General features: G+C 37.6%; 1 protein-coding gene across 5 annotated transcripts in view; it reads left to right on the forward strand.

Annotated features, from left to right (window-relative positions):
* The window catches only part of CABIN1 (calcineurin binding protein 1), a 111,021-nt gene that overhangs the window by 23,358 nt on the left and 64,164 nt on the right, over window positions 1–23,499 (forward strand). For 3 of the 5 annotated variants that reach the window (XM_027696837.1, XM_027696836.1, XM_027696838.1), the window contains exons 21-28: window positions 834–1,040; window positions 1,415–1,560; window positions 3,440–3,701; window positions 5,333–5,593; window positions 6,215–6,366; window positions 7,106–7,284; window positions 17,464–17,646; window positions 19,731–20,068. In XM_027696837.1, the coding sequence (XP_027552638.1) occupies window positions 834–1,040; window positions 1,415–1,560; window positions 3,440–3,701; window positions 5,333–5,593; window positions 6,215–6,366; window positions 7,106–7,284; window positions 17,464–17,646; window positions 19,731–20,068 (1,728 nt within the window). The remainder of the gene's footprint in view (window positions 1–833; window positions 1,041–1,414; window positions 1,561–3,439; window positions 3,702–5,332; window positions 5,594–6,214; window positions 6,367–7,105; window positions 7,285–17,463; window positions 17,647–19,730; window positions 20,069–23,499) is intronic. The other 2 variants (XM_027696839.1, XM_027696840.1) reach the window with 1 other exon arrangement.

Below are 23,499 nucleotides of genomic sequence, written 5' to 3' on the forward strand. Positions count from 1 at the left end.
GATTTTTGCACTTACCAAATGCAAGTGATCATAGAATTATCAATCAAAAGCATTTTCATGCAGGCAAAACAATTGTCTAACTCTGTTGAACAGATCTTTTAAATACACAAATGCTGTTATGTTATTGCTTGTTAAATATTTGGGAATTGTGTATCTTAAACTTACATGGTAGAAAGCGAAGATTATGACAAAAAGGGTATAACTAAGAAAAAGGGAAGGATAAGGATATTATTCTCTGCAATTTCCCTGTTTTCAATACTGAGCAAAATTTACTGTGAGGGGTAAGGTGAACAATAAAAGGAGAAAAAGTTAGTCTGGCGGAAGAGAACTGTAAATTTTGGGTGGGATTTTTTTACTGCTTTCAAGAAAGAAAGGTGAAGAGAAAATGAGGAATAAATTCTGGAAGTAACTTTCTGTAGAGAGTTTGAAGATTTTTGAGTCTCAGAATTTTGCCTGATTCCCATTTCATTTATTCTTCTTATTTGACTCTGAAGGTGTAGAATTCCCTGTGTCTTACCCATGATCTCAGTGTCACTCTGGATGTTTGGAATTGATTCTTGCTTATAAACAACTTTTCTGAGCAGCTCTTCTAAGCAAGTAGAATGACTTTATTTTTCAGTGGCATATACTAAATTACAGCTCAGTACCTTAGCCTGTTAAATCAGTGAGCAGATTTGTGACCTTTAGCTCTGTTCTTGGGAGGTTTAATTTGGTTCCTGCTAGAGTGAAGTGTATGTTCTTACAAACTAAAAAGGCCATAGAAATTCATTAGTAGACTTGAATTTTGGAATTTGAAATAATTTTTTTGCCCTCTCATCCACCTCCCTCTTCAGGTTGATCTGACATGGGAAGATGCTTTGTTCATGTTTGAATATTTTAAGCCTAAAACTCTTCCAGAATTTGACAGTTACAAAACCAGTACCGTGTCTGCTGATTTGGCCAACCTTTTGAAGAAAACTGCTACAATTGTTCCTCGAACAGACAAGCCCATGCTAAGCCTAGAGACTGTATCTGCTTATATTGAAGGAACATGCAGCAAGGTATTGTTTTGAAAAAAAAGGAGTAAAAAGTATTGTTGCTGTTTTTATGTTGACTTTGAGATTATTAGTGAAATGATTTATTCCATGATGTTGGATTTCCTCAGGTAATTGTGTTTAAATAAAATAAGAATGACACCACCAAAGCTTTTAGTCTTTGAATGGCAAGATGTAATGTTGTTTGATATGGAGTCAGTATGAGGTGTTCATTAGTGTTTGTAAGTGCTCTGTATATCTGTGAAATGCTTTCACTGTCTTCCTATTCAATACCTTCATATTCTGTGATGAAAAGGCTACTTTTAAAGAAGCAAGTGTGCAGCTCATTTAATATGGAGCTTTTATTTAAAATGAACCTTTGTTTTTTTTTTTATTTTCAGGCACCATCTCTCCCAGAGGGTGCAGACTATTCTCCACCAGTGGTGACTGAGTTGTATTATCTTCTGGCAGACTATCATTTCAAGAATAAAGAACAGTCTAAGGCCATTAAATTTTACATGCACGACATTTGTATTTGTCCAAACAGGTCAGTATCGTTGAATCCTCCTGCACATCATTCATTCTTCTCACTTCTTTCAGTACTGAAAAGCAGACAACTGCTTTCAGGAGTGAAAAAAAACCCAAACAAACAAGCAAAACCCCCACCTGCAATCCATTATCACAGATAGATTATATAATTAAGGACATCTCTAAAACATCCCAACAAACAAAACAAAACCCAAGACCTAGTGTTAAATATTTTATTGTTTGGAAATTAAAAGCAAAAAAAGAGGGAGGGGGAGCTAAATTAAAATAAATAATAACTGTGAAGAATGAACTGCTTGCACCTTTTGTTGTTTGCTTTGGCATGTTCATACATGGCAAGGAATGAGAAATGTCACAGTTTAATAGTGTAGCTGTAGCACAAATAACATTCTTTGCTGGATTAACTGTCTAGGCTGACCTCTTTCTGAAAGTTGATTTTGCTGCTAGAGAACTACTAAGAGAATACAAGTCAAGTAAAGTATTTAAGTGATGTTTAAACAAAACCACCTTGTTTCTTGATAATTTACAACTCACTGAAAGACCACCAAGATTAAGCTCTCTCATCTTAAAAATAAAGCATGTTTTGAGTAACAAATCTTCTAAAATTAAATTAAATAATTTTTAAATTTACTGATTAAATATAGAGTTTGCACATGAGGTGTTGTCATTTTAAATCTCATTGAAGTTGATAGATCAGGGTCAGTGACAACCCCCCTGATTTGACAGATTTGAGACAAGAAAATTGTTTCTAAATCCAGTCACACAACAGAGACAAAAGGGAAGGTGAAGGCACAGAACAATTTTAAATATGAAGTCTACGGAGGAAATAGCTGTAGTTTAATGTTATTGCATCTTCTAGTCTGGGACTTGTGACTAGCAAATGGCTAAAACTTTTCTTTGAAGCCTGATAAAGAAATTACCAATACCATGTTCTCTCCATTTTTCTGTAGTTTTGATATTTTAAAACCTATATTCATAAATAAATGAGCGGAATGCATTTTTACTTTAATGTGTAACAGTTTGGTGCTCAGAAGGTACTATATGTGGTACCATAGTATTTTTACCCCAGTCAAATGAGATGTTAGTTTTTTGAATGTCTGTACTACAATTCCCCTTCCATTCCCCTCTGGATTCTGACTGTTGAGGTCACTTGACCCAGAAATGGGTTTTCAGGTGGAATCAGAAGAAACTACGAGCAAAAGTATGAGAGCATTGTGGTTATTCCTTTGGTGTTAGAATCATGACAAAATTAAAAAACTCCAGAGCAGTTGACCCCAGATGTTAATGTGAGATTATGGCATATGGAAACTCCCCTTCAGACTGTACCATCAGTGATAGAAAAAAGACAGGGCTGGACCCTGAACAGTCCTGCAGTCAGAAATTATAGTTCATCAGAATTTTCTTACATCAATGCATTTTTGTGTTTTTAATTTTTATGTTGGAAAATGATTACGATAAAGACTTCACAATTCAGTCTAGTGATTCAAGATATCGCAATGGCCACGTGCTACAGAAATAAAGGGTGACACTGTTTGGACAGGACAGTGTGGTTACTATCAAAAAAATCAGTGGGAGTACTGTCATCAGAAATACAGATATACTGGCTTTGCATGGCAAATAAACCTTGATTTTTCATCCATTTTCCGTATGTGACAGTTACTGTGACAGTGCTTTATTAGGAAACCCTTTTTAATGAACTCAGCATGATTTAGGCTATACAGTTCTGTTCCACTCTGAGGGGAGGAGGAGACCCAGAAATCTGTTTTGAGGGAGTGTATGATGAAAGGAAGAGAAAGCTGCAGATATAAAGATGAATCTTGTCTGTGCCTTCAGTGTAATGTTTAGGAGTTTGTTCATGTGTTATGCTCTTGCTTGCTTAGGTTTGACTCCTGGGCTGGGATGGCTCTGGCTCGAGCAAGTCGTATTCAGGACAAGTTGAACTCTAATGAATTGAAAAGTGATGGCCCGATCTGGAAACACTCTACCCCTGTCCTGAATTGCTTCAAACGAGCCCTGGAGATTGACAGCTCCAACCTGTCCCTGTGGATCGAATATGGCACCATTTCCTATGCCTTGCATTCCTTTGCATCCCGACAGCTTAAGCAGTGGAAGTCGGAACTTCCTCCTGAAGTTGTGCAGCAGGTGGGATCTAACTGAGAGAAATGTGAAATTTTAGATATTTTACGTTATATTTTCTAACATAGTGAATTTTTAAATTAAGTGTTTACATGCTATATTCCACATTTGAGACTGAGTGGTTACTTCATAATACTGGAAATTCTAATATTCATGTAACCTGATGGTGTCAAGAAGCATTTAAAGATGGGGGTTTTTTTTCTTTCTTTTTCGTTTTTGAAATCAGTTTGAGCCTGATCTTTGAATTATCTTTTGAAGGTGGCACAAAATTATTGTAACCTTCTGGAAAGGGGAATTATATTTACCTTACCTTTCTGTAAATGTCATACAGTGTTTCCGCAGAAAGGTGACATATATACATATTTAAATAGTGAAAAGATCAGGAACTACTCTGATATCTGTGTCCACATGTCATCTATTGTATCTAAAGACATCCTCTCTTTTTTCTGTGTTTTTGGGCCATTTACTTAAAGATCAGAATGAGAAGATTGGCAGAATTTTCATTGAAAATGTTATGAATTCATTAGCTCTTTCTGCATGAGGATGATGAAAACGTTAAGAGTTATTAAGAAGTTTATTGCTAAGCCAAAACAATTCTAAATACACACTGACAGTGATAAGAGTTGCCTGGGAAAATGTTTTGGCTGTCGTTTTGGATCAGTGAATTCCATTTCTGATTTAGCTATTCTGACTTCTAAATATTATGTAGTCCACAACTGGAAGCATTATCAGATAAAAGGAACAATACAGAGCAGCCATCTGGAGTTGAAAATTAAATGAGAATGTTTATTTAGGACTACTTAAGTCTTCGTTTTTTTCAAGCAAATATGTTAAAAATATATAATTTACTAAGAAAAGCTCTATTATAATAAAAGATAAATTTGAAAGATATCATCTCATTTCCAGAGATATATCTCTTCAGGAATGAGTTTCTCATGCATAAAAACCTTATTATTCTCCTTACAAAATATTTAGGAAATGAAAGGTAATGTTACAGTTCTTGGTTATAACCACATAACTTAAATGTATAAACTACTTTTTCAAAGAGAGAAAATTACATTAATGCATCTTTTGACCTAGTTTTTTACATTACTTTATTGGCATTTAATTTATGCCGCTTTTTTTTTTTTTGATAGGGTGGGGTGGGGAGAATATTCTTACCTTATTCAGTTCCAAATCAGATACATTGCAAGACAGATGAAATACATTTCTTCACAAATGAGAGTGGTCCGTAGTGGCTCTAGGAGACTTCAGTTGCAGAACAAAGCAAATAATTTTTTTCTTTGAAGAATTAAGATAATTACAGCTGCGAAAAAGTAGTAGAGTTTTTGTAGTGTGTATGATGGTTTGTTATTTTTCAGATTTATATGCTTATTCACAGACTTCTGTCTTACTGCTTTGTTCTGGTTGGTTGTGTCAGCAGTTACTGGAATGAACAAAAACCTATCCATAAGCAGTTGTTGTGGGTTGCTGGGACGCGTTTGATCACTTGGATATATTCTGTATCTTTTAGGTTAAGAGTGTTAAATGATGTACCTTGTTTATGCACTTTTATACGTGCACAGTAGTGTATTTTTGGAAGTTTTCATCTGAGCTGCATTGAGCTCACGTGTTCCCAACGCTTGGTTCACTGGCAGATGGAGGAGCGCCGGGACAGTATGTTGGAGACAGCCAAGGTGTGCTTCACGTCAGCATCCCGCTGCGAGGGAGACGGCGACGAGGAGGAGTGGCTTATCCACTACATGCTGGGGAAGATTGCAGAGAAGCAGAAACAGCCTCCTGTTGTCTACCTGCTTCATTACAAACAGGCAGGGCATTACTTGCATGAGGAGGCTGCTCGATATCCCAAAAAGATTCACTACCATAATCCACCAGAACTTGCCATGGAAGCGTTGGAGGTAAAAGAAAGTCAAATACATAAGCTTGAAACCTTTTCTACAGATCCTGGAATACCAGTTATTATTAGTTCTGATTGTCAGGCACATGTATGTGGTGCTCTGCATCTGGGAACATTTACAAGACAGACTTGGAGAGTAAAATGGAGCCTGTTATTCAGGCTGATTTTATTTTAAAGGCAGTTTGGACAGGTGGGTAGCAAGTCCACTTCTGAGTTTTGCTGCACACAGTTCATTACTCAGTTTTTATAAAAATCAAATGTGGATAGGATTCACAAGCATCTTGTACCTGTGGAAGTGTAAGTTCATGCATGAGTTGGAACCTTTGCTTTCACTGTGTTGTCTGGTGAAAACAGTGGATCTGGAATATACTCAGTAGTGACTTACTTGCAAGGAGACCAGCTCTGCTTTATTTGTTGTATTCCATAGATGGCAGCTGTAAAATTTGTACAGTGTTCAGATCTTCTAACTTAGAAGCAACTTTCAAAAGGAGGAAAAGTCCTGTTTAGGTAACAGTTAACTGTCTTTACTAACTCCTGCAGTTTCTACAGAGAAAAGACTATGTGTAAGAGATTGCAGAGCTACAAGTTCTTTACTGACCAGATGGATTTTGGTGTTTTTTAGGTATACTTTCGACTTCATGCTTCTATTTTGAAACTTGTGGGGAAACCAGACTCTGGAGTAGATGCAGAGATCTTAGTTAGTTTCATGAAAGAAGCTTCTGAGGGACCATTTGCCAGGGGCGAGGAGAAGAACACCCCAAAAGTTACAGAAAAGTGAGTGCTGGTTTCCAGGAGTATCCTCTGAATGTGTACTTATAAACTACTGTACAATAAACTTAAAATGAAGGTGAATAAAATATAAACAAAACAAAGTGATTAGAACTCATCCCGGTGTTTGCAGTTTTCGGGTATCATGAGTAAGTTTATGTGCCACACTGAGATCTTCTCAGTAATTGGCAGAGAGGAGATGGGAAGAAAACAGACCAATTTTGATCTTTTGATCCATTTTAAAGCCTCTGTTTTTATTTATTAATAGATTTGATTTTTTAAATCGACAATTAACAAATCCAAAAGCAACTGACCTTTATTTATAGGACAAGAGAGTTTAGTCCACAACATTTGTCTCATTAACAACCACAAAGTAAAGAATGGTTTGCTATTGACAAATAGCACAAGGGAAGTGTATAGTACAAGGGAAGAATATAACTTGTACTAAACCCTGAGATTAGCTCAGTGACCCTGAGATCAGCTCAGCTGGTCACAGCATGGTGCTAATAACACCAAGGTTGTGAGTTTGGTCCCCATATGAGTCACTCACTTAAGAGCTGGACTCGATGATCCTTGTGGATCCCTTCCAACTCAGAACAATCTGTGATTAAAAATCCATCATTTAGAATTTGTTACTAAGATTTAATTACTACGTTGGAAATGCCGTAAGAACACGTAGTCTCATTTTCTTGTCCGTATATGTCCCTAATATATAAACACTTCATATTTTTTGTTGTCCTCCCAGAGAAAAAGCTTGCATGATTGATGAAGACTCACACTCCTCAGCCGGAACGGTGCCAGGCCCTGGGACTTCCCTCCCCTCCTCCTCCGGTCCAGGTCTGACATCCCCACCTTACACAGCCACTCCAGTTGACCACGATTACGTCAAATGTAAAAAACCCCGTCAGCAGGCAACGCCGGACGGTACAGTCCCTGTTCTCAATACTGGCAGCACAGGAGGTGCTCTAATCATGGGGGGTTTGACCAGGAATGATCAAACTGCTCGTTTCAAGGAGGGTGATGGGTCTGTGGTAACACGGGCAATATTGAAGCTCATTATAAATTTGGTTCTTTAAATAGAATCAATGTACAGTCAGAGCTTTAAATACAAAACTGAAAGTTGTCACCTGCCACCATGACATCTGTCACTTAGTCAAAACAGCAATGTTTGTAGGAGGATTATGAGCTGACTGATTTTTCAGTGATTTTTTTTCTCCAGAGCTCATTAGGAAAGTGTGGGTTCAGTCTTTAGAAGACTGGACACTGTTTCAGCCTGTGTGAAATGACCAGGTGAAAATTTGAATTATGGTTGAAACAAGACAAATTGGTAAAAAGACAACACAAAACAGTATTATCATTTTCTGAAGGAGGCAGGTGGCAACTATTTTGAATATATTGTGATTGAGCACGAAGTGATTTGCATGACAGTCCAGTAGATTTCATCTTTTAATTTTTCTTTATCATTTACAATGACTGGTCAGCAGCTCATCTTTATAGGATATAAAGTGATGTAATATATAATTGGCTTATAAATGCAGAAGGTGGGGTGGTATCGTAGTGTTATTGAAGATTTTGCAATTACATATATTAGTAGAAATTAAGTTACAGTTTAAGTAACCTGATACTGTTATTTGGCTAGGAATTTTATTCTGATTCTACTTTTCTGGCCATTTGTTTATCCATCTGGATCTATGAGTATCAGCACTCAAGGAGTAAAACATCTCCAGTGTATATCTTAGCATTGGTAGAATGTGCCAGGCCCCACAGAAATGCTCTGCTTGATACAAATTTATTTCTGGAGGGTGGGCTGCTTCCTATTGTCATTTTCTGAAGAATGATAATTTGTAAATAACTTTGTTGACACAGTTTACAAATGTTTACATGCCTGAAATTTTTGCAGGGTTAATTTATTCCTTTTCCCCAACAAATAATTCTTGGTGAAACTGGCAGAAGCTCCTTCATCTCTTTCACTAAATTGCCCAGAGAAATGTTCATTTTATTATTGTTTGCATTTCAGTTGGGAGTAATTCATTAGACTGTTTTGAGATCATATGTGATGGGGAGGCGTCAATGGGTTGTGCAGTGATTAGGCTCTTCTGTTAGCTTTTTAATGCCTTTTGACACAAAAAATGTAGAAGGGAGGAAATAGTTAAATATTTCCTTAGTCATAATCCCTGTGAGAAGCAGTTCTGCCTAAGACTGCATCTGCTTAGGTCCTGAAGACTGCCTAAATGTTCCCAGGAGAGGCTAAAGTTAGATAAATACTCCAGTGGGTGTCATTAGTACCTTCACTCCAAGTAAGACGTTATGGGCTGTGGCAGTGAGTGCCCGGTGGGAGCGAAGGTGGTGCTTAGCAAAGCCTGAAGGTGCAAGCCCAGGAACCTCTGCCAGGGCTGAAGGAGCAGTGCTTGGCTCTGCCAGCTGAGCCTTGCTGGGCCTGAGCTTTGTGCTGTCAAAGCAATTCAAAACGTCAGCTGCTGGAGGAAGCAGAGTTAGGGTGATCTTCAGGAGGGCTGTGTGGAATCGTGACAGAATTGCAGAGTACTGCATCATTCCTAATGTTTTGTGAGGTGCTGGCACAACTGAGCTCTGGATACAGCATATTGAGGAGCCCCAGGAAACTGAAATATTTGCCTTGGGGCTGTTACAGATGGAAGGAGAACTAACAGGCTGAGCAATGCTCAGAAGTCTTCCACTTTTATATTATTACATATACTGTGCTCTTCTGCATGCATTTGCATTTTACTTATATTAAAATACAGACTTTTGAAGTAAAATGCTTTTGACATGTTACGCATAATCACATCACTGAAGAAAGCTGGTGCCTGCATTTCCAATGTATCATTCCTAAAAATAGCTAGAAAATACCCATCATTTGACTTTAGATTTATTTTTTTTAACCATTCTGACAGAAATGAAACCTATATTGTCATTGGACTGAATAAGTTGGCCTAAATTCAGCATGAGTATTTATGCTTTCTGAGGTCTGACAGTACTCTTATTTACTCCTGTATTGATCATCATATATGACATAAACAAAGTAAGAGTATTGTACAGTCTTACCTAGAACGTTCTTTTCATGTGTTACCACAAGCAAGATGCTCTTTGGGATCCTGGTGAGGATCCTGTGAGACCTTTTTGATCATTTTTGTGTTCTATGCTTCAAGAAAATATGACCTATGAGGAAAGGAGAAGGAGTTGGGATGGTTTATCTACAGAGGAGAAGACTCAGGGGAGATATGACAGCAGAGTAACTTAAATAGTGTTGAAAGCTGTACAAAGAGCTAGAGGCAAAACCCTAGGATTTCCATGTTCATGGAAGACCAAACAGATGATATTAGACTTAAATTGCATTTTCAATCTGAACAGTAGAAAACAATCTTAGGAAGTACTGTTTTAATGTAACCCTGCAACAGTTTAGCACTGGAAGTCTTTAAAAAATGGCAATACAGCTGTCTGCCAGGTATAATGGTAATGTAATTATCGAGGTAGGAAAGGGAATGGACTAGATGAACTCTTGTGGTTCTTTCTGAACCCTGCTTTTTCTATTAATTTTTGGTTCTTTGTGGGTTTGGGTTTTGGTGGGGTTATTAGTTTGGTTTTTTTAACAAGATATCCAACAATGAGCCTTCTAGAGCAGCAAATTATCTCACTAAAACCAGGAGAGAATTACTGTACAGCCAGACATCTTTTCTTGAAAATATTGGGACTGTGATCTTCAAGCATTTATCTGTGGGTAGGTGAAGTTGTGAGGGCAGACTTATTTTGGATGCATTATAAGTGTGTCATTACTGTTCTGTAGCTCTCTAGCACATTTTGCTGGTGGAAGGCTATGCAGAAATCACCATTAAAGTTGAGAGCTTTATATCCAGAGAATGCTGGTGATACTAGTTTAAAGTCATATATTTAATGAAAATGGGAGAAAGGAACCGGTAAATACAGCTTGTAAAGTAACTAAACTTCTTTTTCCTCATGGCAGCTGCTAGCATATATCTCCTTCAGGGAGACAGAAGTATTGCTGAGTGGCAGCTGTTATTTGCTGACTGACTGGCTGCTGTCATGTGTGGAAAATGGGCAGCTTCCTTTCTCTTTTCTTATCCTGCCATTTAGCAACATCTTTTCCTTCCTTCTGTTAATCCTGTCTTTCCTGTCATCACCCCTGCCTGTTGCTGTTTTATAACCCTACAAAGTGAAAACTTGAATTTGATAGTAGAAGCCTGAGATTCAGATTCTTATTTTCCAAAGGCAAAGAAGGAAACAAGAAAAACCAGGAGCTCACCAGGTACCCAGACTATCACTAGCTGGGATGTTATTGTGTTTCCACAGCTAAATGGCCAGTGTTGGGTACCAGAACAGACATGTTCTCTGTCCTCCTTTGTACAGGCTGGATGTAAATAGTCAGTAAAGACCAACTGCAGCACAGACTTGAAGCAATTTAGATTTTACCTAAATTTAGAGCTACGCATTACAGTTAGTACATAAAGCAGGAAAAGTATTAAAATAAAATTTAAAAAAATCCGAATGAGATACATTTCCCAAAAAGTGTACTGGGAGATGGTCGGGAGGTCTTTTTTGCTGTAATATGCCTTTGCTGTGTTGATACTCAAGTCCATATTACTGTGGTGGTATGCAGATGATGTATCCATTGCTTATTACAGTGTTAAAATGTCATATTGTTTAAGTCTTCATCCATGTCATGTAGTTTGTCGTGTGTAGTTAGACTTAATTGTCCTTTTTTGTGTTTGTCTTTGCCCGATTGCTTTTGCAACCAATATTGCCCGTGCTGCCTCTAACCTTTACACAAATCTCTGTTCCCCAGGCATTCTCTTCCTGCTTTTACCTGTCACGGCTTGCTTTTAATAATTGGCAGAACCTGCATGATAAACTCACTGGGAAAGGCTACTTGCTTCGTGCTGTGGGAGAAGTCTCACTCCATAGTTTGTCGGTCTGTAATTCTGCAAATGTTATGAAGATGCACAGTGTTTTGTAAACGGGGGTTCTCAACATCCTGATGAGACAAAGGTGATCTCTGAGAAACTTCTTGCCCCAGGCTGTTGCTCATGCTAAACGAAATAAGTTTCTAAGGTGGAGTGGATGTTTCTCCAGTGCATAAAAAGAATGTCCATGTTGCGTTCTGGAACACTGAAACCTCACCCTTCAAAATTCTCTCTCTTCAGCAGTTTAAAATGAGATCTTTATGCCTGCAGTACATACCCTGTTCTGGCATGTGGTGCTGAATGTTCATGGGCACTGCATACTGGGCTACATGAATAATGAACCAGACCCAGTTTATTGCAGTATGCCCCATTTTTACCTTTCCCCAGTTTAACCTCTCTCTGATTAGTACAAGGGTCATCCTGAAATGTAGAGTGAGATTATGTGAAAAGTATTTGTCTAAATAAACGGGACATTGGTGAGATACTCTGTTGCTCTGCTCCTGAAGACAGAACAACAATATAGAACTGCAAGTTATGGAAACACATTGGGTGTTCACTGCAGCCAGGCAAAACATAGGCTGTCATCTTTGACTCATGTTAAAAGAGAACTCCCTTTAAATATTCAGAGGACTTGCTGTCCTCAAGAAATTAACCTGCTCCATGCAAATCTCTGCAATTATTTTGTTTTTAATAACGTGCAAGTGCCTTTTGACATAGAGCTGAATGTTGTCTTCTGTTATGGGCGGAATCTGTTTGCAGAATCAGAATTCTGTGATACATCATGTTTCTGACTGCAGACCAGTAAGGAAAAAACACTCATGAAGGTGAAGAGGCAGATATGGTGCCAGACAGCACAAAGAGAGTCTGTACCTCCACAGCCTGTGAACAACCCACCTTTATTACATGAGACAAGATACATTTTTTTTTTGTTCTATTTAGTTGGTTATTCATAAGCTCTGAACTGTACAGCAGGATTTTTTTTTACTGTAAATTGAGTTAGCATATGTATAGAGCTCTTTAGAAAAGCTTCCTGTGACACTTGTTTTTGATTTTTTGACTTGTAGCTGATTGTTTATCATCATTTAGATACCTTCTTGTAATAACTGGGCTTACATTTTCCCTCAGATATTTAAGACAGAAAAAGATATTATTCAGAAGTGAGTTGTACCCTCTTGGCTTTCTGTGGCTTTCTTTTACCTACTCCCACAGATGTTTCAGAGGTCTTCTCAAAATGAATTGACAAAGGCAGGATGCCTTATTCACATTGGCATTCACCACAAAGCTGTGCTTCAGCTCCCCTTAGAATAAATTATGTAAGCTTGTACCACGAGAGCTGGTACCTGGTCAGCATAGTTAGCAGTGAGAGCTCTGTCATTAGGATTGTCTGTCTGCTAATTCAGGTCACTGATACTGTGACACATCACTCTCTCTCCTCATCCTTTTTTCAGTGCTGAGTGGACACAGTTTTGGTAACAAGGCTTATGGACGGTTCACGGGGCTTGTGGTGTGTGTGGGAGGGTGCTGGCACAGGGTGATGCCTGGGGCAGAACTGAGCCCTTGTTTTCCTGTGGTGTTTTAAAATTAAATAGTCCTTTAGGTTCTCCAGAGTTTAACACAGCTTTTCCCTGTTGATTGGTAGGCATGTAGGTGTATGGAGCAGTGACAGTGACAAGCTAATGGCTTTTTCTGGTATGGAGGAATGGTGTGGAAGAGGGATTTTTGAGGTCAACCCAGTAAACCTATTTCATCCAGGATAAGATTAATTTAAAATGCTCTTAAGCATTGAATTATGTCAAATGGACTACAGATATTTTTTCTAACATCTACAATAGATGTGTTTCAGTAATGAGAGTTACTTAATTACTAGGTGACTGACAGGATCTCACTGATAAAATAAAGATCTTGGCAGTACAAGTTTTTCTTTCCAATAACATCTTTCCAATAATAATTAATATTTTTTTACTAATATCTTGGAAGGTTAACAAGATTCTTCCTTTTGATCTTTTTACATCTTCTTTCCAGAGCTGCTCTTTTTCACCCATTGACAGAGTAGGTGATATAATCTGACACAGAAATCCCTGAAATGTCACAAGTTGAGGACATTATGAGGAATGAGGTAAAAAAAGAAAAAAAATTGCTGTCAAGTGCCATTTCCTGAATCTTTAGAAATAAACATGAAATACTTTACATGAAACAGAGATTTCAGCTCATTGGGTTGTTTGAAATCTTCCTAAAACTTAGGAACGATGCAATGAAGTAATGAAACAAAATATAATAATACCACAGAGAGACATCTGCTATTAGATCATATTTTTAATAGGAATATTGTTGCAGTTACTTATGCACAATTTAGTAGAACTTTTTCCCTAGTCTCTTCATTTCCGCTGCAGATAATAATTTTGGGACATTAATACCCAGTTGTATTTTTATCTTAGCTTTTGAAATAATAGGAAACTTTACAGGAAGGAACCTCAAAAGAATATATAGTCCTTGATTTACCATTTTCTCACAGCGTGGGATTGGTTCAGCTTTTTGGAAAAGCTTGCCTTGTTGCTGTTACTGAGGTGGGGGCAACTAAGAATACAGGTAAACAAAATATTAAACCCAGGAACTTTTTAACTCTTAAATTGCACTGAGTTGCATTAAACTGCCTTTAATTATAGCAAAAATTATTAAAAAGCACTGATGTTCTCCTTGGATTTGCATCTTTCGAGAGGACAGGTGTTGATAGCAGTTGGGAATTTGGAATTCATTCTCATGTCTCACAGGCTGCAGTCTTTGGCATGTAGGTTGAGTAACACTAGTGACTGTCTAAACTACAGCACGAAAAAGGTAAAAATATGTGCTGTGTGTCCGTCTAGCATATATATGAGCTATATTTGTGAGTTAGACTAGAAAAGAATAGAACTTTCATGTATAAAAATATGTAATTTTTTTTCCTTCTAGAAAAGCAGAGTTAGGATGTAACTTGGTGCAGTTGCCAGGAGTTCTGCATTACATACTGCAGCATTTAGGTAATGACAGAGTTTTTTTATTATGTTAAGGAACATCTTGGGTAACCTAACAAATGAGAGCTATTCATCTTCCTGTCCTTAAAAGCCTCCAGTGATTCTATAGGTTCACTATGCTATTTTTTAACTATATGTAACAGTTAATCTAGAGATGAGGGGGGAAAAATGTGTTTTTGCAGCAGTGTTCTTGCTGCAATTAAAACCTATTGCCTTTTGCACTGTACTTAGTGAATCTGAACAGTAATTGTTGTATTTTTATTTTGGTTAATTGTATGTATTTGGAAATTCTCCCTCATCTTTTTGAAGATAAATAAGTCCAATTCTCCCAACAGTTTTCATATATGCCATCTCATTAATCTCTCATCATTTTTTTATCCTCTCCTCTGAATTCATTTTACTTAATTCAGTGTATTTTTTAGAATGTGGGTCCCAAATACAGACACCGTAATTAAGTTTAATTTTCATTAGTGCTCAGTAGAACAGGAAGACTCTGACATATCTTTTTTCTGTGAAGTTACTGATTATACATTCAAGTGTGCTGGTTTGCTGAATTGCTTTTGGAGCAGCCTGACATTTTGGCTGTTTTTTGTTTGAGAATCATGAATTCTTCTCAGGCACATGTGAATATGTGTGCTGGGATACGCTCACACCTTTTCTACCACTGATTGTGTTATCTTTTAGGTGCTTCTAGAAGGATTTATTTATTTATGCTCAGATAATTCTGTGGAAGATGAAGGCTGGCTGGCTAAGAGCTTTGACCTTTTATGCTTTGTAAAGATAGGTACTACACTCTGGTTTACATTCTCTGGGACTTTACCCATCCTCTGTGATTTCTGAGAAATTACTATTAATGACTGGTGGCTGCTGCTAATTTCTGAAATACTCCAGTGTTTTCCATCTGGCTCACTTAGTTTGAAAGCATCTGCTGCATTCAAGAAATATCCAGTATAATAGGAAGTTGTCTGAGTAGTCATTTTCCTCTGGTTTTCAGAGATTAAGGAGCCCAATGTTAATATAATTATTTTTTAAAATATATTTAATGTACTGAAAAAAAAGAAGAATGAACATACATCCCTAGATCTACACTCATTTTAGTAGAAATTTCAAATCAAAATAGCTAGCTAATTGTAAGGAGGTATTTACATTTGTTCCCCATAGGGAAAAGCACCCATGTCACGCATACATTTGAAATTTAATGTGTTGAGTCACTGTCTATCTTTGCATGCTGAAAAATTAGTGTAATTTCCCCTGATCTGATCTCTCCCTCGCATATTGGTCTAGCAGTTCTTGATTTACATTCTAATGCTTCATCTGTCATAACCCACACATCAGAAGTGACCTCCAGGCTTGTGGCAACATTTGGAAATTTGCAACCTTTTTTTCTTCCCTAGATGAGTAATTCAGCCTCTTTGCCACAAATGCAGAAACTTCCTTTAAAAAAAAATATCAAGGGAGCTACTGTAAATGTTTTTCCTGATGTCAACTGGGAGTTCAATGGTATCGATTTGTACCACAGAAGGTTATTAAAGCTTTATAAATGAGTCATTTAAAGCTTGACTGACCTCTCTTTAGAATCCTTCTCTTCCCATTTTTTATAATTATATTCTTTCAGTATAAAACCTGTCATCATTAACCAACTGTATAGCTTCCAATTAGGACGCAAATACCGTTCTCCCATTCTTTTTCAAGATACAGTTTTATTAAGATCTGTTCACTGAAAATGGAAGGTTTTCTTTGTGTGGTAGTGAAAAGCCAACAGAGTGTATCAAATCTGGTTTAAATTCATTGGAATCCTAATAAGCAGAACCTGATCTGCAAGCTGAAGGTTTGCAAAGGGATTTATCTTGATGAAATAAATTCATAGGAGGCCCTTAGCTGTCTCCTGAACAAGTGCAATTCAGATGGAACAGAAGAAATTTAATTAAATTATCCACTCATCTCAAAGCAGGGACTTTTCCTTTGTTAATTTTCTTTCTTGATCTTATCAATAAAATTAATGAAGCAGAATGCAGTAGAACTACCTAGACAATGGATGCAACATACCTCCTGGTTATACCATTCCTGTATAGAATCAGAGAGTGGTTTGGGTTTCAAGGGACCTTTAAAGATCATGTAGTCCAACCCTGCTGCAATGAACAGGGACATCTTTAACTAGATCACAGAATCAGCTATCAGTATCTTAAGAAGAAATTGGAAAATAATCTTTTGGGCTACAAATTTAAGGAGAGTTGCCTGCACCTGAATTGAACACTGAATTATGTTGGCACAATATTAGGGAAAAATGCCAGTTTCCCATCTCAGGGGAATAAAAGTGTTCTTTAGTCTTGCAGGGTTGCCTCTGATAACCCCTGATGTAGAAGAACATGGGTTGCATCAGGCAGATTTCAGACATGAGTGGAAGGTTTTCATTTGCCTGTTTGTTCTGAGGTGTGTGTTTTATTCCCCATGATAAAGTCACAGTCCCTGTTCCTGTGCTGTAACAGCTCTCAGCAGAGTAACAACTTAGTTGTGACTGTAATAAGTAGTCAGAAGCCACTGCTCCACTCTGTCAAGTAAAGTCACTTCTCCTATTCTTCTGTCAACTGCCTTGAAGTCCAGGAGTTTTCCTGTCTTAGACCTAGTTCTTTGATGAATTGTTTATTTCCCATATCAAATCACCTTTCAGAGCATTTGTTGAACAGCATCTTGTGCCTGCAGGATAGATGGCATCAGAGATCACTCCTGTAAGTCTTTGCCCTTTAATGGTACTGATTTTTCTGTCCTTTATGAGTAATTTTTACCAGGATTGTTGTTCATGGTTTTCTCTTGTCAATTGACCTTTGCTTGTTTTAGACTCAAAATTATACTGGGTGCTTTTCAAGGCAAATGGTACAGGAAACCTGGAAAATCTTATAGGGCCTTACTAGCTGAAATCCTGTGTCCCCAGCCTAACTGCTTTTCAAAGTTTAGCATTATTACTTTTGAATCAAATTCCAGGATTATATTCTAGGAAGAAATATGGTGGGAAATAAATACCTTTTATTAGTGGTTAAGGATCCTGTATTGCACTTGTAAGAGGTTTGCAGAGTGGCTACAGTTTTATGTTGCTGTTACAGAGGCAAGTAACAGCTTGAAGAGTATGAAGTGGTGCATTCCTTCTTTATCTCTTTTTGCAGAGAGGAGTCAGGATAGCACTGGAGCAGTGCTGTCTGACTCCAGTTCCACACAGGATATGTTTAATGAGCCTGCCAGTTCTCAAGACAGCCTGAGGAAAACTTACACAGAGAAGAGGATTTCTACTACCTGTGCTGATACAGCGATGAACAGCAAAGAGACCCTGGGGTCTACAGAGGAAAAGGGTATGCCTGATTTAATAGATAATGTCAGCTGGAATATATCATTAAAATACTACTTCTGGCTTGCAGAAGCACTGAAATGTGCTGCACTGTGACTGAGAATTTTAACTGGCTGCTATTGCTGCATATGTGTGTGTAACTTAAATTTGGAACTGTGCTTTGCTTATGTGGCCACCAATCCAATTTGTTCTATCTGTTAAATCTTACAAAGAAAAGAATAATGATGATAAACTGCTGTCTGTGGTGGCCCTTTGACTGGCTTGCCTTCTTTTAGGTTATTTAGTTTTTCTTCAGTGTTTCAAATCTCTAAATAATTTAAGGAGTAGTTATTTGAAGATAATCTCAAACAAGACAGTTTTACTTTTCCCAGATATAGATGTGTTTTTGTTCTGGCCCAGCAGCAGCAGATATTCAGTTCATAGAAGAGAACAAGTAGTGGAATTAGATGTTTTATTCCACTGGATACTTCATTTCAGTGGAGAACTAGAATTACTTTCTACCAGATTTTTCCATATATAATAGTACTAAATGTTCTGTATTCCTCTGGAAAAATTGTTTTAAAGTCCATTAGCTGGAATTTCCCTTTGTCTGAAGTTTGTACAGTTGGATATGGCAGTAGATAGACAGGCTGGACTTCAACAGGGAAAGACAAACACAACCAATGTCTAAATTTTTCCCACCTTTCCAGGTTGTGGCTCTTTGTGGGATGTTAAGTCTTTTTTGCCCGTTTATACTGAAGTGTTTTCCAATTTCATAGATCCGGAAACAGTGGTGTGTGGGTAGTCCTGGTTTACTTGCCTGATCTCCCTAGGAACAGCCTCCAAGCAGTCATCCTTTTGTTTGTAGAGTCAGATTACCTTGGTTTCTTGTTTTTTAAAAATACTTTACTTCAGTCTTGCCTAAGCTAGGGAAGCCTGTGTTGGTGTTTGCATCAATATGCTGAAATAGGTGCCAGTTCCTAGTTTTGTAAAATAGTATTTCCATAATCACTAAATCCAGTAGCCTTTTGGGTACTAGACCAAAAACATGGCTCTTTTTCAGACTTGCAGTGAGTTGTGTCATTGTCATCAGCTATCTGTCAGAAAAACTGTCAAATGCATTCTTACATTTCCGATGTTTATTAGAATAGATTTTTTCCTTAAAGGTACCTATATTATAAAATTATAATGGATACAGACATTGTGCAAACAAATTTTGAAAAATTTGAGTTCTGAAAAACATGTTTGACTCAAAAGTTCAGCCTTATCAGAGAAGAAGTTATGGAGCAGCTTCAGAAGTACACTTCAGTGTATCTCTACACTATCTGCTAGGAGATAAGATCTAATGTAAGAGGCTCTTTATCCTAGCAAAGACAAAGACATGGTAAACTTCCATGACTAAAAATCAAAGTTAAAGAAATTAATCTTCATGTAGCATGCATGTTTTCAGCAATAATGATTAGTTAACAGAAAATATGGAAGCTCCCATTGTCACAGATGTTTTCTGAAGTAAGATTTGGTATCCTTCAAGAAAAGATGGGTCAGTTGGACTGTGAGTTACCAAGTTAATCACAAAAATGTTTAGAGGGAGCTGTAGACCCTACACTATGCAGAAGACCAAGTTAGCTGCTGCTGATCATTCTGGCCAAGGCTATATTGTATTCTGAATTGTGCTCTTCTAGTCAGATGTTAAGAATGATACATTTCTTTTGGCAGAGTGGCTTTAATTTTCTGTTCCTTTCTCTGCAATAGAATTTTACGGAATTTACTCTTTTATTTTGTTATTTTCCCTCCTCCTCTCCCATCTTCCAAGAGTATGTAAAGTCCTGCATTGTGTAAGGTGTGCTGAATTCACACTATTGCTCAGGGAAAAACCCAGATGAAGACAATGGAGAGATCAGTGCGTGGCTCTGTTAGTGAGTTGAAGGTTACTGTTCAGTGAATATCGGGAATAGTCTTTTTTTTTTTCAGGAACTCCTCAATATTTCTCTCTGTGCTTTAATGAAGAAAAGGCTTACCTTTTGTCATATTTAAGTTTTGTCCTTTTGTATATTTCATTTGCCATTTGGTAATGGCAATTTTGTTATCAATTCTCTCTTAACATTCCAGCTGCAGGAAAGTCAGAAGAGCTGCTGGAGAGCTCAGAATCCTACAACCCTGCTGAGCCTACCGGCCAAAAACTTGTGGTGGATCCTCAGTCTGCTTCTGGCAATCCCATCAAAGCTGCAATCCCCCCACCCTCACAGTGGGACTGCAAAAAGAAAGCTGAACCTTGTGGAGATGCATCCGAGTTTCCTCACGGTCTCCCCGCAGACCTGGAGGAGCAGCGGAAGTTCCTGACGGAGCAGTGCATCGCCTCCTTCTGCCTCTGCCTGAGCCGCTTCCCCCAGCACTACAAGAGCCTCTACAGGCTGGCCTACCTGTACACCTACAGCAAAACACACAAGGTGAGCAGAGCACTGAGAGAATTGCTGTGCTTATTGCCCACTGTGTTGTCATTTGGACTAATTCATTGTTAAAATACAGCAGATAATGTTTAATGCAGTTTGGATTGGAAGACTGTGGGAAGTCTTCAGCTCCTCGGTTGTCTGACTCACACGTGAGGTCAATTGAGTAGAAAATTTCTTTTTTTATTACTGAACTAAGTAAATTTTTGTCATTCAGCAGAGAATTACATTTTAGATACAACACATAAATTAAGATGTTCTCATAAAAATGACGGCAATTATTTATTTTGCTGAATAAGTGGGCTGAAAAGTGACTTGTAAGCAAAAATTCCTCAGTATTGGTGTAAACACATCATGTGACAGAGATAAACTTTCTGGGTACTTTGGGTCTCTGTTAGTAAAATTGAAATTATCAGAAAATTATCAGTTATTTTACTAATTGTCATAATCAAGGTTTGAATTTTATATTTGGAAGTCTTTTGTTGGGTCATATGCTGCTCTGCATGGCTTCCTGAATTCTCTTCCCCACCAGTATTGAAGCTTGTGTGAATAATAGGGAAGGGAAACAAATCATACCCCTGGCCTCAGAGTAGAAATTATGTCACCAGCACTGAGCTCGAGCGTGTCTTACCAACCTACTGGAAGGTGATGAATGTTCCATTTGGCTGTACAGTGATTATCCCGAAAAATATTACCCTTTTTTATAGAGACCTTGTTTTGAAAACATTCTTATGCTGTTTGTATGTAACAGTTGTTAATTTTTCCATGGAGCTGATCATTAATAGGAGCCTTAGATTCCTGCAATCTGTCATTACTTTTGCTGACATGATTTTGTATCAACATTCAACAAAAAAAGCTGCCTGTTTTCAATTTATTCGTTCAAACAGCATGTCCTTGCCTGAGGAACTACTTGCAAAATATTTTCTTCTATTATTTTTCCCTGATGAAGCCTTCTCTTTTGCTTTTTATATCTCTCTTCCTATATAAATATCAATTTAATGATGGTTTTCTATATGAAATACACATTGTTGTCTAAATCTGTTTCCTCTTGGAACTCAGAAAAATTGAATCCTGCCTGTTCGAGCCTAGTAGTTACCAGGCTGACTTCAACTGGCCTTTTTGGGTTTTACTGTCCTTTTTTTTGTTATTTATCTGCATAACAACCAACCACTTGACTCTTCCTTTTGATATATGTATAGTACATATTTTCATGGGATTTAATTTTCTTCCTTTCATGACTCATTCAGGTTCAATGTCAAATACCTGTGTTTTCATGGCACACTAGTATGTCTTTAGTGGGATTTAGACTCCTGAATGAAAACACAAAATGGATCTATATATTTTTAGCAGTAACTGGAGTAAGAAGTAGGCTTACATATACTGATGTTAAACCTGATTTTAAAAGAGGGATAAATTATATCAGGTTGAGTTGTTGCGGGGGGCAGAGTGGTAAATTTTAGAAAACTGAAATTAATTTTTAAATGAATATAACCATCTTGGAAAATTCAGCATTTATGTACCAGCGCCAGGAATTTGCATGAAGAATTTAGACTGATGGCCAAAATTCATGGTTGGCTGGGAAAGGAGAGGATTGGCAGGTCTCCACAGTGCATAGAAAAACAAGTTTTCCATATGCAATCTGTTTTCTCCTATTTTACAGTATTCCTGGTTTTGCTGTTGGAAGATTAGTAAAAATAGTTGTTGAGTGCTTTTTTTAACATCGTTTCAAAATCTTTGAACATTTTGTTTGGCTCTGTGTTCTGTTGGGTTTTTTTCCCCTGCAAAATCCATCTCACTATTTGGAGGCTATTTCTCTTTGTTTTATTCTGTTACCAGAGCAAATTTGTACATAGCTGTTTTTTGTCGGAATAAATGTGCAGGAAAGTAAGGGTGAATTTTCAGAAGTTACTTCAGTTTCCCATTCACCTTTTCTTGAAGTAAAGTCATCATCCTTTGTGATTTTTACCTCCAAAATGAATGTTGGCACAGTTTGGAAGGAGGTTAGGACTTGGCAAGACACTGTTTGTCAGTGTAATTAAGAAGTTTTGTGAAAAGTATTTGCCTTATGGCCCTTAGGGATTAGTATGGGGAACTGGTCTGATACTCTGCAACCAGCAGGTTGTCAGGAAATAAAAATATTTACTTATGAGCTTTTTTAATCTCAAAATAAAAAAATACCCTGTAAATCCTGAAAGACTGTGCTCATGAATACTGTGTATATGACTTAGGGGTTTTAAGTTTGTATCTTGTAGAGTGCCCGTTATTAACAGAGCCCTTAATGAGGAAATTAATGTCAGGTATGACACAAGGTCAGTGGCATGACAAGTTAGTCAAAGTAGGCATAATACATGCGTGTAAAAATTATAAGATTATATATTTGTAGGCTTAATAAATACATAGAGACACAGATAATGTGTAGGCATAATAGAGGTAACCATTTCAAGCAAAATCAGTTTGGTAATAACAGTTCATTCAAAAGGCTGCCCTTTAAGGTCAGTAGTCTTTTTATTTTGCTTTTATTTGATGCAGGAGTACGAGGAGCTTTTTGAGACAAAGCCTTCTAATGGATTGTGAACGAAAATAGAGGGAAGGATTAAGGTACAGTGGAGTGTTTTGTTCCTCTCTCAGCAACACTTCGTGGAGTTTTCAGGTTAGGTGAAGGTGCTTCTGACACCACTGAGTTAAGAGGTATCCTTCCCAGGTGACTCAGAGTTCCACTTGGTTGACCATAAGAGATTTTCCTTTTCCACTTCAACTTTTTTTTTCAAGTTATTGTAGCATGTCAGTCATCTTGTCTTTGAATCTTGGGGTGATAAAGATGTGGGAGGCAACAGCTGAACTGGAAAGAGTATTTCATAATTGCCCTGAGTCAGACAGCCAAATCCAGCATTTCAGGCTGGTAAGCAGTGTGCCAAGAAGAATAAATCCTTTTTGCTATGTCCTGGATCCCTTCACCCACTCCTAATAACTTCATCAGCTAAAAAACAAGCAGAGCAGACTCTGTGAAATCTAATGAGTTGAGACCTGCTCAGGCGTATTTACTGGGAATAACTGATCATGCTGATTTAAGGAGAAGGGTAGTGGAAAATCTGTAACTACATCTTTTATTCCTGTTAGTTTTGATTGTGTGAAGTTACCGTGTAATTGCCCCATTTGTCTGAATGATCTTTTCTCCTCCTGGCTGGGTTACTGCCATCATCTTGTTCAATAAAAGCCTGTGAATTATGTGTACCAAACACATGCCTGTGGATGGTCAGTGCAGTGGGCACAGAGCACCAGAGCATGACGCTACAATTAATGATCTCTTAACCTTTTCATTATAAAACTTTGATTGGAGAATACATCCATAGCTAAAATTTCTTTAGACTGGGATTTTACATTCAGGCTTTGTGGTGGGGTGGTAACTTACTTAAAGGTTTTGTTTTCCTTGA

The sequence above is a fragment of the Neopelma chrysocephalum genome, unplaced genomic scaffold (genome assembly GCF_003984885.1).
Source record: "Neopelma chrysocephalum unplaced genomic scaffold, ASM398488v2 Primary Assembly neopelma1_116, whole genome shotgun sequence".
Taxonomy (NCBI): Eukaryota; Metazoa; Chordata; class Aves; order Passeriformes; family Pipridae; genus Neopelma; species Neopelma chrysocephalum.